Source organism: Protopterus annectens, chromosome 3.part1 (assembly GCF_019279795.1).
Source record: "Protopterus annectens isolate FY-2018-M chromosome 3.part1, PAN1.0, whole genome shotgun sequence".
Taxonomy (NCBI): domain Eukaryota; kingdom Metazoa; phylum Chordata; order Ceratodontiformes; family Protopteridae; genus Protopterus; species Protopterus annectens.
In genome coordinates, this window is record NC_056732.1 from 1,569,928,827 (window position 1) to 1,569,943,989 (window position 15,163).

The 15,163-nt window shown below is 39.8% G+C and overlaps 1 protein-coding gene across 1 annotated transcript in view; it reads right to left on the reverse strand.

Moving 5' to 3' along the window:
* The window catches only part of LOC122797810 (T-cell ecto-ADP-ribosyltransferase 1-like), a 159,434-nt gene extending 144,559 nt beyond the window's left edge, over window positions 1–14,875 (reverse strand). The window contains exons 1-2 of the mRNA XM_044066332.1: window positions 14,677–14,875; window positions 14,421–14,489 (exon numbers count right to left, since the gene is read on the reverse strand). Coding sequence (XP_043922267.1) covers window positions 14,421–14,489; window positions 14,677–14,875 — 268 coding nt within the window. The remainder of the gene's footprint in view (window positions 1–14,420; window positions 14,490–14,676) is intronic.
* Between the last annotated feature and the right edge of the window lie 288 nt (window positions 14,876–15,163).

Genomic DNA, 15,163 nt, shown 5'->3' on the forward strand with positions numbered 1-15,163 from the left:
CTCAGCTGATAACCTTCCTCCATTATTCCTTAAACATGCAGCTACATCTCTAGCGTACCCCATATCTATCCTGATTAATAGATCCATAAAAGAAGGCAGTCCCTGAAATTTGGAAGAAAATTTTTGTAGTACCTCTTCATAAAGGAGGAAACTCCACTGAGCCAACCAATTTCAAACCAACTGCCATGCTGTCTCCTCTCTCCAAGATACTGGAAAAGTGTATCCATAAGCAAGTACCTAATCATCTGCTATAAGAAAACCTACTCACACCAACTCAGCATGACTTCCACCCCACACATAATACAGCTACCGCTCTTGTATCCTTTACTAATAACATTGCTCAAGTAAGGGAAAATAGCAAAATAGCATCAGCCCTCTTTCTGGACCTGTCAAAAGCATTCAACACTGTATCTCATACCATACTTCACCATAAACTCTCCAACCGAGGCTTTTCAAACTCCACTTCTGTGATTACCTCACTAATAGAAACCAGGCTGTTAGATGGAACTCTTCCTACTCCCCCCTTTCTAGCACTTAGGACAGGGGTCCCACAAGGATCAATATTGGGCCCTCTCCTCTTCAATGCATTTACCAGTGACCTTTTCTCATCCTGTCCCCAATCCAATCTTATTCAGTATGCTGATGACTCAGTCATCATCAGCTCTACTGACAACATAGAAAACCTTCAATCCCTTACACAAAACTCACTCCACTCAGTTGAAAACTGGCTACAATCCAACCAACGCCTGCTAAATGCGAGCAAAACTAAGCTACTACTTTTCCTACCTAAAAATCTGGAACATGCAAAACAGAACTTTTCTGTAACATCCCTTAATGGAACTAAAATTTCTGTTTTCACCCAAACAAAACTCCTGAGCAATAATTGAGGATGAACATAAATTCAACCATCACATTCATAGTTCAATAAAAAAAAAAAAAAACAACCAAAAAACTAGGTCTGCTTTACCGTCACAAAAACTTTCTTCCCTGTGCATCCAGGCCATCCCTTGCCCAGTCCCTGCTTCTACCATCCCTACTCTATGCTTCACCTATTCTTACCCATATACATAACATAGTAACCTAATATCCAAACTAGAAACCACATATAACAAAGTAGCCAGATTTGCTGCAAATCAACCTTACAAATCCCATCACTGTCTCTCATTAAAGGCTTTACACTGGCCTGAATTTTCCAACTTACTACCTCAATCCCAACTCATTATAGCCCACAATATACTAAACAATCCTAAATCCTGCCCATCCCTTCAAATTCTCTGACACTTTATACTCCTTAATGCCCACTAAGAAGTACTAATCAATACTTTCTTGAAGTTCATAAGCCAAACAAAACCTTTGGGAAAATACTCTATTGTCACTCAGTTGTAAAAAATTGGAACACACTCCCTTTAGCCCTTAGACTACTTAAAGACAAAAATGCCTTCAAGAAACAGCTTAAATCTTTTTTTCCTATCAAATTGGATATGCTCATGCTCTAAACTAATAGCCAAGAAACATTCAGGGATAACCTAACTTAACTGTATCACTTCTAGCTCTCTCTCTTACTACTACCTACACATTTTTTTTCTGTCATATTCCATACTAGTTAGCTGATGTTTCACTCAATTCCCATAATCCCTTATTACTATTCTTTAATTTATTTATTAACTTCCAAAGTGCACACAACTTTATCTGTATATTTACTTACTTCATGCCTAGTACCTTGGTTCAGCAATGTATTGACCTTAGTCTTACCATATTTCTGCTTAGTTTCTTGCCTTACTACGTGGAAATTTCCATGTATGTATTGTACTGCATTTCCATCCATTCTGTATATTCCTTTATTGCATGCTATGTAAGCACTTCAGAAGTATGTATAGTTAAAATGTGATCTGTGTTGATCTTTGTTCTTACTATTTGTTTACTTAAAACTTTTTTTTGGAAGCTTTTCTCCTCGGGTCTCTGCTGAGAAAGGGCTTCTAAGAACCCAGACAGACTAACCCGGTTAACAAATGTAAAAATAAAAATAAAACAAATAAAAATAAAAAATTTGTACATTCAGAAAACGCAGGTGACATGCATCATGGGTAGCAGACCTTGTCACCAAGTCTGAATGCATAATTACGCTGACTGCCCCCATTGTCCCTGACACACTGTACTCATATGCACCTAGGAAAGCATGCACATATACTGCCATACCTTGCTGATGTCATATTTCTTCTGTGCTGCCATGCCATCCTGTGCTGCTGTATTGCTGCCATGTGTCCATACTTTACCAAAGGTGACGTAACTGCTGCAAACTAATCCAAATCACGTAACCCAAGAGAAATACGCCAGGACCAGCAAAGCTATAATACACCCTTTATTTAAACACAACCAGCAGAATGAAAAAAACAAAACATAAAAAACACCGATGAACCTGAGCAGTTAAATTAAAAACAGTAGCAAAAGTGCGTAGCGATTATATAAATATACATATTTTAATTATAGTAATCAATTCTGCATTATTTACACATATTTTCATATTTAATATTTGTTATATTTATTTATATTTATTATATTTATTACAAATTAATGGATATATGACCTTTTTAACACTATTTTTTAACACCTTCCTCAGTATCATCAGTTATTAATTATAATTTATTATATTTATTTAGGGCATTTATTCTCTAATATGTACATTGCCTATTTGCAGTCACTGGTTCAATAGATAGGTACATGTTATAGTTATTGTTTTTCTTGATTCCCTGCTTTTATTATATGGCTTTAATATATGCAATTTACATAAGCATTTATAAGTTTTTAAATAAATGTATGAGTGTTTTTAGATGTATAGTATGTGGAAAGGTAATTATATATAATAGGTTTTATTCACATAATAATTTATATATTGTATTTTTAAGGTACATCTACAATTCAATTATAAATTGTACACTACAGTATACAGTATCCAAGATAGACATAGTTATACTGTATAAAATTGATTTTTACATGCTAATTTAGGCATTGTATATTGTAATATTTTGCACATTGATTTTCATTGGAAATATGCATTAATTGATTGTCAAGCGATGTTTAGAAAAGTATAGAATGTATATGACTTTAAATTTATGTTAAATGTTGGCGCCAAAAAGTCTATAAAATGTATTATTTTTGGTTACTATGCGATTCTGAAGAAGTCCACGATTGAGTGGAGGAAAGTGCTTAATCGCTACGCACTTTTGCTACAGTTTTTAATTTAACTGCTCAGGTTCATCTGTGTTTTTTATGTTTTGTTTTTTTCGTTCTGCTGGTTGTGGTTAAATAAAGGGTGTATTATAGCTTTGCTGGTCCTGGCGTATTTCTCTTGGGTTACGTGATTTGGATGTGTCCATACTTTAACCACTCAGACCCTTGGAACAGAAACATACACAGGTCTGTGACATACCTGTCATTCTGTAACACTACTGCCAGTCTAATATCATACAACAAAGATACAAAATGTTTGCTGTGTAGTCATGACACATCCAAAAACACAAAGCCAACAGCAAATAGTAAAGCAAAAACCAAAGCGTCAATGAGAAAAACCACTTTAATAGCGAGCAAAGCTTTCGGAAATAATCCTTTGTCAATACTAAAATGCATGAGTACATTCTCCATATATATAGGTCCCAGGATAGTCATATGACCGACAGCTAAAATCACATGACTTGAATTCAAAACACGACAAACAATATATCAAAAAATAATTTTATGAAAAAGTTAAAATACACATTCAATAATATGTAGAAAAGTTAAAACACTGAAAACAATGCATAGGTATAAGGCAAAATGTATGAACTATGTCACAAGTCACTGGCCAATCTCAAAATCCATCCATATTCTTTAGTTTCATGTTTATATCTCCACCCTAACAGAAGGTTGGACACTATCTATAGCCCTAAACTTAAATGTGAATCACAGGCCATAAAGTAATAAATATACTAAGTAAGTGCGTGTAGTGCATGTTGCAGATGTAAAAAAACTAAAATTTATTATTTTACAGGGTGCACAAAGAAATCACTATTCTCACAGATGATGTTTTCACAACAGAGCAGTTATAAACATTTATATGTACCATAGCTATGAAAACAGGGACATGGGTATTAGTAGGAAAATCCTTATAACATATGGCACTATTAATGATAATCTGTTTAATTAGAGGTGTTTTTAGATTAAATGAAGTTACATATCTTATAAGTGTTTCCTGTGAAGTGGATGTATCATCAGCCCTTATATTAAATACCCACTGGAAGCAAAATCAATTAGCATATCATCCAATTGTTTATAAAATAGATCATTCTCAGTATTGTACCTACTCAAGCACTAACATCCTTCCTAGTATCCCCATCAATAGTTATATTAATATCCAAGAAGGTAATAATATTATCTAAACAACACATTTTAAATTTCAAAAGGGATAGTGAGTTTAAGTATAACACAAACTCATCTAATTCTAGCAGTGTGCCCTCCCATAACAGGAAACAATCATCTTTTATATTTTGTCTGTAGGGATTGGTATCACAAAACAGAAAGTTTCTTTCCCACTGATAAAGCACTAAGTTAAGTGCCCATAGCCACACTTGTCAGTTGTAAATACAAGGAGCCATTAAATAGAAAGATATTGTTCTTTAATACCACATCAATGAGGCTACATATATTTTCAATCTTCCCAAAATTAGGCTCAGGGCAGGAAATCAAAAATTCTCTTAGCAGCTCAATTCCTACATCAATGGGAATAACCGTGAATAAGGAAACAATGTCAAGAGTCACTAGATAATGTTTCCTATTAATTAAATCCATTCTGCCTATGCTATACCAAGTTTTAAGTTTAGATAAAAAATCCATAGTATCACGAAGAATAGATTCACATGTACTTAAAAAAGGTTGAAGTTGGGCGTGTAGATATATAGAAATGGGTTCAGTCACCCAACCGGCACCTGAGACAATAGGTCTCATGGGTGGGTCTGTCCGTGACTTGTGGATCTTTAGAATGCCATATAATTGTGGAATAACAGGGCAGGGAACAGTCAAGTAATTAAACAAGTCAATATCTATGTCACCATTCAGTTGTAATTCATATATCACCATATTGACATAAGACACACAATTTTTAACATCCACAGAAGTAACACATTTAAAAGCCACAGTATCCAACAAAAGCACTGACATAGCTGAAATATATTTATCTTTATCCATAAGGACAACAGCTCCCCCCTTATCAGCTTGTTTAACAATAATATTCTCACAAGATTGTAACTCTCTATATGCCTTGTATTCTTCACAGGTTAAATTAAAACGTTTCTTATCATCTCTAAAATTTACATTATAAACATCTCTTATCTGATGTTCACATAAATCATGAAATGCCTTAACCACAGGTGCATAGACAGGGATATTAAAAGTTTGTTTTTTCAAAATACTGTTACCAAACACTAATTTTAAACTTAAAAGCCTGGTAAACTGTTTTAAATCCGTAAGTGCTGTAACTAGATTGTCTTTGCTTGAAGGGATAAAGTTCAACCCTTGAATACAAAGCTAGAAAGATTCAGCGTACCTCTGCAGATTTCTTGCTGTATTTGTTCACCCCTAAAGGGCTATCTGACTTCCTCTTGTTGGATACAGCCATGTCATGTTTTGAATTCAAGTCATGTGATTTTAGCTGTCGGTCATATGACTATCCTGGGACCTATATATATGGAGAATGTACTCATGCATTTTAGTATTGACAAAGGATTATTTAGTCATGACACATGCCAGCACATAGGCCCTGTCATGGCCCACCATGGCATAACAAGACTGCACTACACAAGTGCATGTAAAGTAATATAGTCACCCTGTGCATCATACACATATGTGCCTGCCCCCGCATTGATGGCACAGATGGCAGGGATGTGGCACAGGTATCATTATATGCACAGGGTGTGGTGTGGGGGTGCCAGAGGCCTTAGCTGTGCCAAATAGTTGACAGCATGTTAGGAAGGGGTGCTGGTTAGATGGGCTATGGAGAGGTGCCATGTGTGTCTGTTCTTTACCTGCATGTGAGAGTGATGTTTGTGTGTGTGTGTGTGTGTGTGTGTGTGTGTGTGTGTGTGTGTGTGTGTGTACACAGTCAAGCCCAGTGCTAGCCCTACATGTGTGTATGTTGGACAGCTATGAAATGTACGTGGTAGAGTGGACAGTTCACTGTCTCCAGCCATGAACACAGGAACTGACTCTACCAGGAGTAGCACTGGCACCACCATGCCCAAGGTCACATGCGGTGCTAGTAGTTGATGGTGACTGTTGTCTGCTGGGCCAGTGTCTTCCACAGGACCACCCAGGACCATATGCCCATAGCCTGCCACATCATGGTGTGGACAGCACACTCCCCTCTGTAGAGCTGGAGGTACTGCCTCTACAGGAACGTGATTGTGCATGGCCATGTGGACTCTCAGCAGCTGGTGTTGTTGACCTACACCCATGTGTCCAATGCCCAACTCCAACCAGATGTTCCAGCACAGACAATGCGCAGTCAAAGACAGACACTGTCTCAGCCCACCATTTGTCCACTACATCAATGAAATGATCCAGGCCATCACCAATGTGGTGGAGGCAGTCATGGATGTCAGACTGTGCTGCATCCATAACCCTAAGCATCCATCTGGTGTTGTGTTCAGAATGTGCCTGTGCCTCTATGACAGCCCACAACATGCAGCGAGTGACCCATAATGTGACAACTGTGACAGGAGGTGGATGAGCAGCAGTCCTCCTTCAAGCACCCCTGTTAATCTGCCTGTGTGGGACTTTGGCAGTTCTCTGGCTATGGCCAGTCTCTACACTCACTTGATGCTATAGTTCTCACACTGTCCTGTTCTATGTTGCCACTGTCTGACTGTCCAATATCTGTGGCCCCTGGGGACTGGTGATGTGTGGGCATATTGACTGTGTACGGGGACAATGGGGGAAGAAGAGGGATGCCAACCTCTGGGACAGATTCAGCCTCCAACAGCCCCATCTATACCTCACTATGGCCACTATCATCATCAGAGTCTAATAAGACACTGACATCAGGTTGTGAGGTGGCAGACTCCAACCCCCCATTCACCTGTGAGAAACAAGACAAAAGCAGTACATTACCACTTGCACTATTATGTATGGTAATCCACACAGACTCATACAGATGAGGAATCCACAACTGTATTACATGACCCACATCTTCTCATCTCTGATCCATGCACAGCACACAAACTGACAACAACATACACAGACAAGTCAGGCTCTTTATAACATGCACATTATCTACATTTGGTTAATGTTGCCAGTACGATACACCTGTGGGGTATGCAATATGACAGTGTATATGACAGAACTACACATAAAATCCAGTACACCTATTTTGAGAATGATATGCCAGTTATTGTATTACTACCTCCGGTATGTACCATCTCCCTATTGTGTTTGAACGGGCATCCTGGAGTAACTGCTTCATGTATAGCAGGCTGCATAGTTGCTCATAACTACAAGTACAAATACGTTAATGTTTGTACAAATACACACCTGTGATTCCCCAGTCTATGCTCTGTAGTTAATGCTGCTCTGAAATGGAACATATAACTATTCCACTCTGGTTAAACACAAAAGTTGTGCATAAGGCAAAACGGTATCCCTTAACTTTCATAGGGTATATATGATCTGTAAAACAACAGTATCACACTTACCAGGTACAGGACCACAGACTCCGGCCACACCTGACGGATGTGTGCACAACTGTGCATAAATCCCAACCGCCATCAGTGCAGATAGACCTGACACCAAGGTACTGGTATAAAAAGCCTGCCACACTGACTGATACAGTATTATACTGGTGAACACAGTAAGCTTACCTGTATGCTCCTCTGATGTGGATGCTGTGGCACCCGCCTCCAGGATGTATGGTATGATGGATGCCTGGGAAATGTTGGTTGATCCTAGGTTCACCAGGAATTCCTGTGTGGCTGAGAGTGGTTGTTCTATTGCAGGCCCTCCAATGGTGGCAGCGTGATCCCTGGCAACAGCAGCTGCCCTTTGATGTGCAGAATTGACCATATCTGTGGCCCGGTGTCGGACTTCCTCGTAGGTCCTGTCCTGTTGGCCAGTCTGATTAATAGCCCTCACAAGGTCGCCCCACAAATCTGCCCACTTTTCACAATTGTGGCAACCCTTGGAAAGGAGGATGTGATGGTGGAGTCCAGTATAACATCATTCTCTGCAGATGAAAATGGTGGATGTCTGTGTCGGTACATCGTTCCTGCAAAACAACAAGAGGGGAACACATTACAGAACCAGATACATGGATGTCCATCCACTATGTACAGACCCTAAACACCCATAATGGCATGCACTATTCGCTGCTCCCTCACACGTCATACCCCACAGTCTAGCAACACACTACATGTGTGGCTATCACCAAGATAGTAGCAATACTGGGTTATACCCCTGTGTGCCCTGACAGATTCGACTATGTCTCTACACCCATCACTGCTGTCTCCTGCGGTGTGTCCCCTATGGGCAATTTTCCACTAATATGTCATACAGCCACATCTGGACAAATAGCAGTGTGCTATTACAACAACTATATGGAGACATTCCAGCAACACTAGTGTGCCACAATGAGAGAAAGCAATACAAACATGCTATAGTATATGTCCCCTGTAGGCATTATACATCTCAACTATACAGATGTTTGCAGAATGTCAACATGTTTGCCTCATAGATGTGCTCCTTTTTGCACAAACTCGTGGACGTCTGACAAATGGTTAGCCAATCATTGATAGTTGCTGTCAGCAAATTAAAACAGAATCTGACTGTCACACGTCAGACCCCTCAGAAAACACTTCTGCTATAGTAATATCTGTTAAGTCTATTCACATTCTTACTTTGTATGGCCAATATGTATACTCTGTCCCTGAGTTTGAGCCTTTGTCCCCCCATTAATTATGGCTTTGTCAGATTTTCTACTGTAGGAGGTGGTTGAGAGGTATGTTAGGTATAGTCTCAACCAAACAGGGATGGATGTCAATGAAACAGGGACTTAAAAGACAGGCACAGCAGATCAGCAAGAGATGTTTATTTTCACTCCACGAACAAACCTCACAGTACAGAATCAAAAACAATAACGCTGCTACAGTTCTCAGCTCGTTTTCATCGGCATGCACTTCATCAGAAAAACTAGTGCTCAGTGTGCTAAATGTATAAGTCAGATGTTATTTGAATCTACCAATGGTGTCTCCTAACTAATTAAAATGTTAATACATTCAATTAACATCCTTGTTATTGAAATTATAGATTCCTTAACAAAATCAAAGAAACAATATCACCATCTAGTGGTGAAACAAAAACTTTACGGGCAGGAATACATAGTAAAAATGTATATAAATATTGTATGCTCTAAAAACCATTTTAATTAATACATAAAAATTATTTTAATTAATACATAAAAAATGTACCTGTGTGCAAAATGTTTGAAAAACATGTAAAAATGTATGTATGTAGGAAAAATATTAAAATGTGTATAAAAAACAGGGCACATCAGGGACAATCAAAGACACTTTTCCAATGTTAGAACTATTCATGTGTGACACTGACAGACTGAGAGGAGGTGAATTACAGCACATCATTTGATGTTACACTCGTGTACACCCTTACTTAATGTCCCTATGTCTTACGTGTAATCCACTGTCTATACTACAACAGCCAACCGTTGTAGGAGGGATTGACAGGAACAGAACAGAGATGTGATTCAAAGCAGGTACAGTTGAGAGGCATGCCTGTAGGTGTTGGACAGCAGTGTATCACTGACATGTCAATACTATAGATCTAATACAAGCCTACTGTTGTAATCCCTATTCCTCATATCTCCATCCTCCCATCTGGATCCCTTTATATGGGGAAATCTATTACATACCTAGCAAAGTGAAATATTCCTTTTTTGAAGCATTCCTCTGCAAATGTTTGTACATATACTGTCTGTGTGACTAAAATCACATACAGACTTGTTCCCCATAAGCAGTTGCTTGCCTTTTGTAGGTAATGCTCATTAACAGGTAATTGCCTTTGCACCAATCTGTGGCTCAGAATTGCTAAATGCATACAAAATAGCTGAATTACACTTTCATTAGCCAATGACATGATACCACAATGCAATATATAAAGCTTTCATGTAGGCAGTGGCCCTTTTCTTAGTTTTTGAGATGGACATTACTGAGGTGTGGAGACTACAGAATCGTAGAGGGTAGGTACTAATACTGTCCACTGTAGAAATGAACGAAGTATGTCCATAGTTTTGCCTCATATGTTTGGTCAGTGTCCCATGACATTGTGGTCATCTGGCAGTTCACTGGCAAACATTGTGGGTTGCAGTTAGTAAGGGGAGAGAGATGAGTGTCACACTTCATCCCTGTCAGAATATGCATGCTAATGCAGTAGCTGCTAGTCTATCAACTTACTATCTTTGTAGGGGCAAATTGTTAAACATGCCCTTATGTCTGGGCCTTTGCCCCCCCCCCTATGTATGGTTGTGTCTGGATCCCTTGTTCTAGGGGGTTGGGAGGTATGGTAGGTCTGTAACAGTTACCTTAACATACAGCTGTGCATGCTCTAGGCTGCAGCCCAGGACACAATGGGGGGGGGGGTGAACACTTTGGAGGATAGCAAGTTGTATATGTAACTGTGGCAACAGTGTCAGCCCTGTCATTACAGCAAAACCAGGGTAAGTGTACCCTTTGCAGTCCAAGTGAGGCATGTACTTAAGGTATATCTGTTATGCAACAGTGCCAATAACAGAGTAGTAGGCAACATATAGTTAGGCTATATGAATATGTGCAGTGTGTCCCTACCTGCAGGCCTTTCACTTGCAAAAATGGGTAGCAGGGAATTCAGTAGCAGTAACCTGTGGGGATTAAAACTTCATGACTTAGTCATTACTTGCTGTCTTCACAACAATGTACTTGAAGTGCAGCACACTAGATTCGAACCCAGGACTGCGTGTGGCAAAATGTAATGTATGCAAGGCATTTAACAGACTGAGCTACTAGTGAGTTAGTGCTACAGCAGGTGCATTTGCAAGATATATGTGCAGACATACAGGCTGTGACACACCTTGTCTGCATCTATCAGTATGTGCATAGCTTTCAAATGCAGTTTTTCTGCAGTTGAGTCTCAGTTGAACATATGTAATTTGCCACTAATGCCTTAGTAGTGTGTTTAAAGATGTTGCTGATAAAAGGGAACATTTACCTGCTATCCCAGGCCTCATGTACTGCCATTATTATTTATCTGGCTGTCTGCTGGTGTATTTTAGCATCAGAGTTCCAGGTACACTCCCATTTTCCCATTAGGTTTAATTTCAGTCTGACAGTGGCAATCAGTATGTTTTGCTGGTAACATCTGTTTTAATTAAGATCTGTGTGGCATAGTGGGTTAATGTTGTAGTTGACAGGGGCCCAGGTTTGAAACATGGCAGAGGTGATTATTTTGTACATATGAGTAACAACATGAGAAATACATAAGATCATTAAGGCTCATTAAAGCTCATTTAACTGATTTGCGGGGTGCATTGTAGCACTTCACTTAGCTCCTGCAAACCCGTGCTAAAAAATTAAAAAGAAAATAAAAAGTGGGTGATAGGAAAGTGGTGAAATGGGGCCAAGCAGGGGGATAAATATAGGAAAAGGCAGGTAGGGATGTGCAGGAAGGGTTAGGAAAGAACCATAGCTTTACATTTCTTGTATATCAACAGCTGTGCATTTTGACAGATTGTGTAGATGAATTTGGACTCTCAAACCCCAGAGAGAAGGGTAAGGACAACATAAATGTGTTGTCACGCCAATTGGACCAAATTAGTTATGTCCAGTGGACACTTGTGCGAAATGGAGAGCTATGTATGGGGCGATATTTTTTTTTGTGGTACAGGTGCCCATTTTTTTTTTTAAGGAGAGAGTGGAATGTTGGGGAAGGGATATAGGTACATGTGGTAAGTTGGGTAGGAGAGAATGCAGCTACAGATAGACAAGACAGCAGACAAGGGCAGTGTGTGTGACACATGAGGGGGTAAACACCTTGGATGGGGAGGGTGTTGTGGAATCTGAGATGCATGTGCATCCAGATGGCAGCAGCATGAGTGACATCTCCACCCTTGGGCAGTCCACACTGCTCCTTCACTACCCTGAAGGTGGCTGTGCTGGAGGCTGGACACCAGGGCCAGCCTTCCCCACCAGGTTGGCCAATGTGCCCCGAATCTGACGCAGGCAATGTTCATAGCTCTGATGAACAATCCTGAGCACCATGACCAGTAGTTGCTGTTGGGTGACTACCGCCCCTCCACCATTGCTCCCAGGAGAAGGCTGGGCCCCATTCCCTGAGGCAGTTCCATCTAGAGGTGGTGCAGAGGCAGCAGAGGGGGCACCACCATCCTGGGTCCTAGATGTGCCAGGACCCGGTGCCACAGCTAGCTGAGGTAGGGTAGTTGGATCATCATGAACCGGCCTATCCTGTTGTGCTGTGTTGATGGAGGTATAGCAATAAGTATAGGTTAGTTATGAACAAAACAGTGTTAGTAATAACAGCATGCCAGAACATTGGAAATAACTGAATTACATTTCAATGCATATTATGAGAAACACAACAATAAATAACAGAACAGTCAGTATATTAACAGCATGCCAGTAACAGTTACGGCATAAGGCCAACAAAACAAGTAATTCAGCAAGATATCTTAATATGGAACCATTATAATACATAACAATAATAAAACACATGCTCCAAAATAAAGTTTAATGTAACAACATATGTTAATAGTAAACCATAACCAATAAGTAACAATAATAAATAAATGAAGATAAGGAGTGGGGAGAGAGAAATACAGTCCAGTAATACCATTATAGACTATATAGCTGACAACAGTACTGCTGTCTCCTCTACAGGTCTGTCCTTTCTTTATGTGTGCAAGTGCCCTATAGTTGCTGTAACATGTAAATGTCTCTCAAGCTACCCACATTGGGACAGTATGGGCAAAGCAGTAACAACTGTGGGTACACAACTAAGCAGAACACTTGCACATCAGGTGGACCTATATAACTACAAAGGTGTACTGTGGGATGATGTGGTGATACTTTGCTATTTAGATAATCACGTCAATGATAAATCTGTGACAGAGGGATTACGCACTACTAATTATATTACATGACAGCCTGACACTTGAGAGACATGTGTGTGTACAGTACAGAAACTAAACAACTATCATGGGTTGCTTGGCAGGCATGGGGATAGAACCCAATAGCAGTGATTGCAGAGGACATCTGCATTGAATGTATTAATTGACTGCAGCATTCTTTAACAGACACTCCAGGCATACAGGCATACCACAGATTACACATTTTATTTATTTTATTTTATTACTGTTATACTTATTTCCTTTATTTTATGCTGTATTTTCACATTCCTGGTAATGATTTTAAAAGTCTGCAATATCTAAACACATAATTATTTACTCATAAAATGGGCTAACCCACCCATTTACCTGTAGTTCCTGTGGAGAGAAAATCTGTAATCATTACATGACTGAAACTGTAATATTTAGTGCTACATAGCACTGGATTTCAACCCTCGTCTGTGTGTAGCAAAATGTACTTCATACAGAGCATTTAACAAACAGAGCTATTGAGACCCTGACTACTGACTGACTGATATTTCCCTAGAGCTCATCTGAAACCAAAATATGACCTGGTAATAGTACTACAGTTTTATACTGCACTGCAGTGACAGTTGAACACACGTGCATGAAATTCAAACATGACAGAGATACTAGGTAACCTATACATTACTACATAGACTGCAAGTGTACACAATATATTGTTAGTGGATTGAAATATCTGTGAAGTCAACAAACAATATCAGATTATTGGGTTGGCTATAGCTCTGAATCTACACTTATTGCACAACAGACTTTATTGGATATACCTTCATGCGGGTAGTGGTATTGTTTCATGTTTTTATTGCAAAACAGTTGTCATAATTGATTTCTTGCAAAACAGCTCTAATTACACACTTATTGCACTACAGACTTTATTAGAGATACCTTCATGCAGTTACTGGTATACTTTTGAGTTTTTATTGCACAACAATTGTCATTATGTAGGTGTTGCAATACAGCTATACTTCCACAGTTATTGCACTACAAACTTTATTGCATAGTACTTTATTACGGTTAATGCTTGAGTCTTCCTTGCTTATTGCACTGCAGTTGGCAGTAGTCACTTATTGCAGTACAGCTGTAAGTCCACATTCACTGCAATACAGTCTTTACTGTATATATCTAATCACAGTTAATGCTTTTCTCTTTCTTGCTTATTTGATTATAGATAGCAAAATACATCTGTACTCACCACACTCACGGCACAACCTGGCCAAGTGCCCGGCATCCACCTCAATGTTGCGAGCTATCTCCTCTGCAGCTGCTGGGAGAGAAGCACACCATTATGCATACCAGTTTATCGAACATTCAGATTAGGTATTGATGAAACAAAGGCAAAATTACTTACAAACTTGCCGGGCATTCCCTGCCCAAGTTTTGAGTGTAGTTGTCCAAGAGAGCTCCCTTTCTATGCTTCATGTCATTATGGTGGTGATGAACCTGCTCACCTGTGTGGGGGATACCTGTCACACTAGTGAGTTCATGTGTCAGCCGGTCCCAGGCCTCTGCCTTGCTCTCTGAGCCCTGGTACCCTCCCTGCAGCAGCCGGTCATCATGTTTTTTCACCAGGAGTCCAAACATGGCCCTGGACTCCTGAATGCCCCACCACTGTGCTTGGAAGCATGCACCCTCTCTAATGCCAGCCATAGTCATTACACAGTTAAAACTCCAACAGATTATGCTGTATTCCTGCCTAGTGAGCTTAATATAGCTTGATTTCCTGCCCTTACATACCATTGGGCAACATTTGAAAATGTGGCACATCACTAGGCACCACTCAACCACTCAAACCAGTTCAGCTCAGCCAGGCAGTGCTAGCAGTGCGTAAACCAGTCAAGTGGAGCCAAGAGGTGCCAAGTAGTGCATAAACATTTTCAGCCATTTTTTTTTATGCAGTGCTTATCAGGGCTTAGCTAAGTGCAGCAGGCAGCAGGC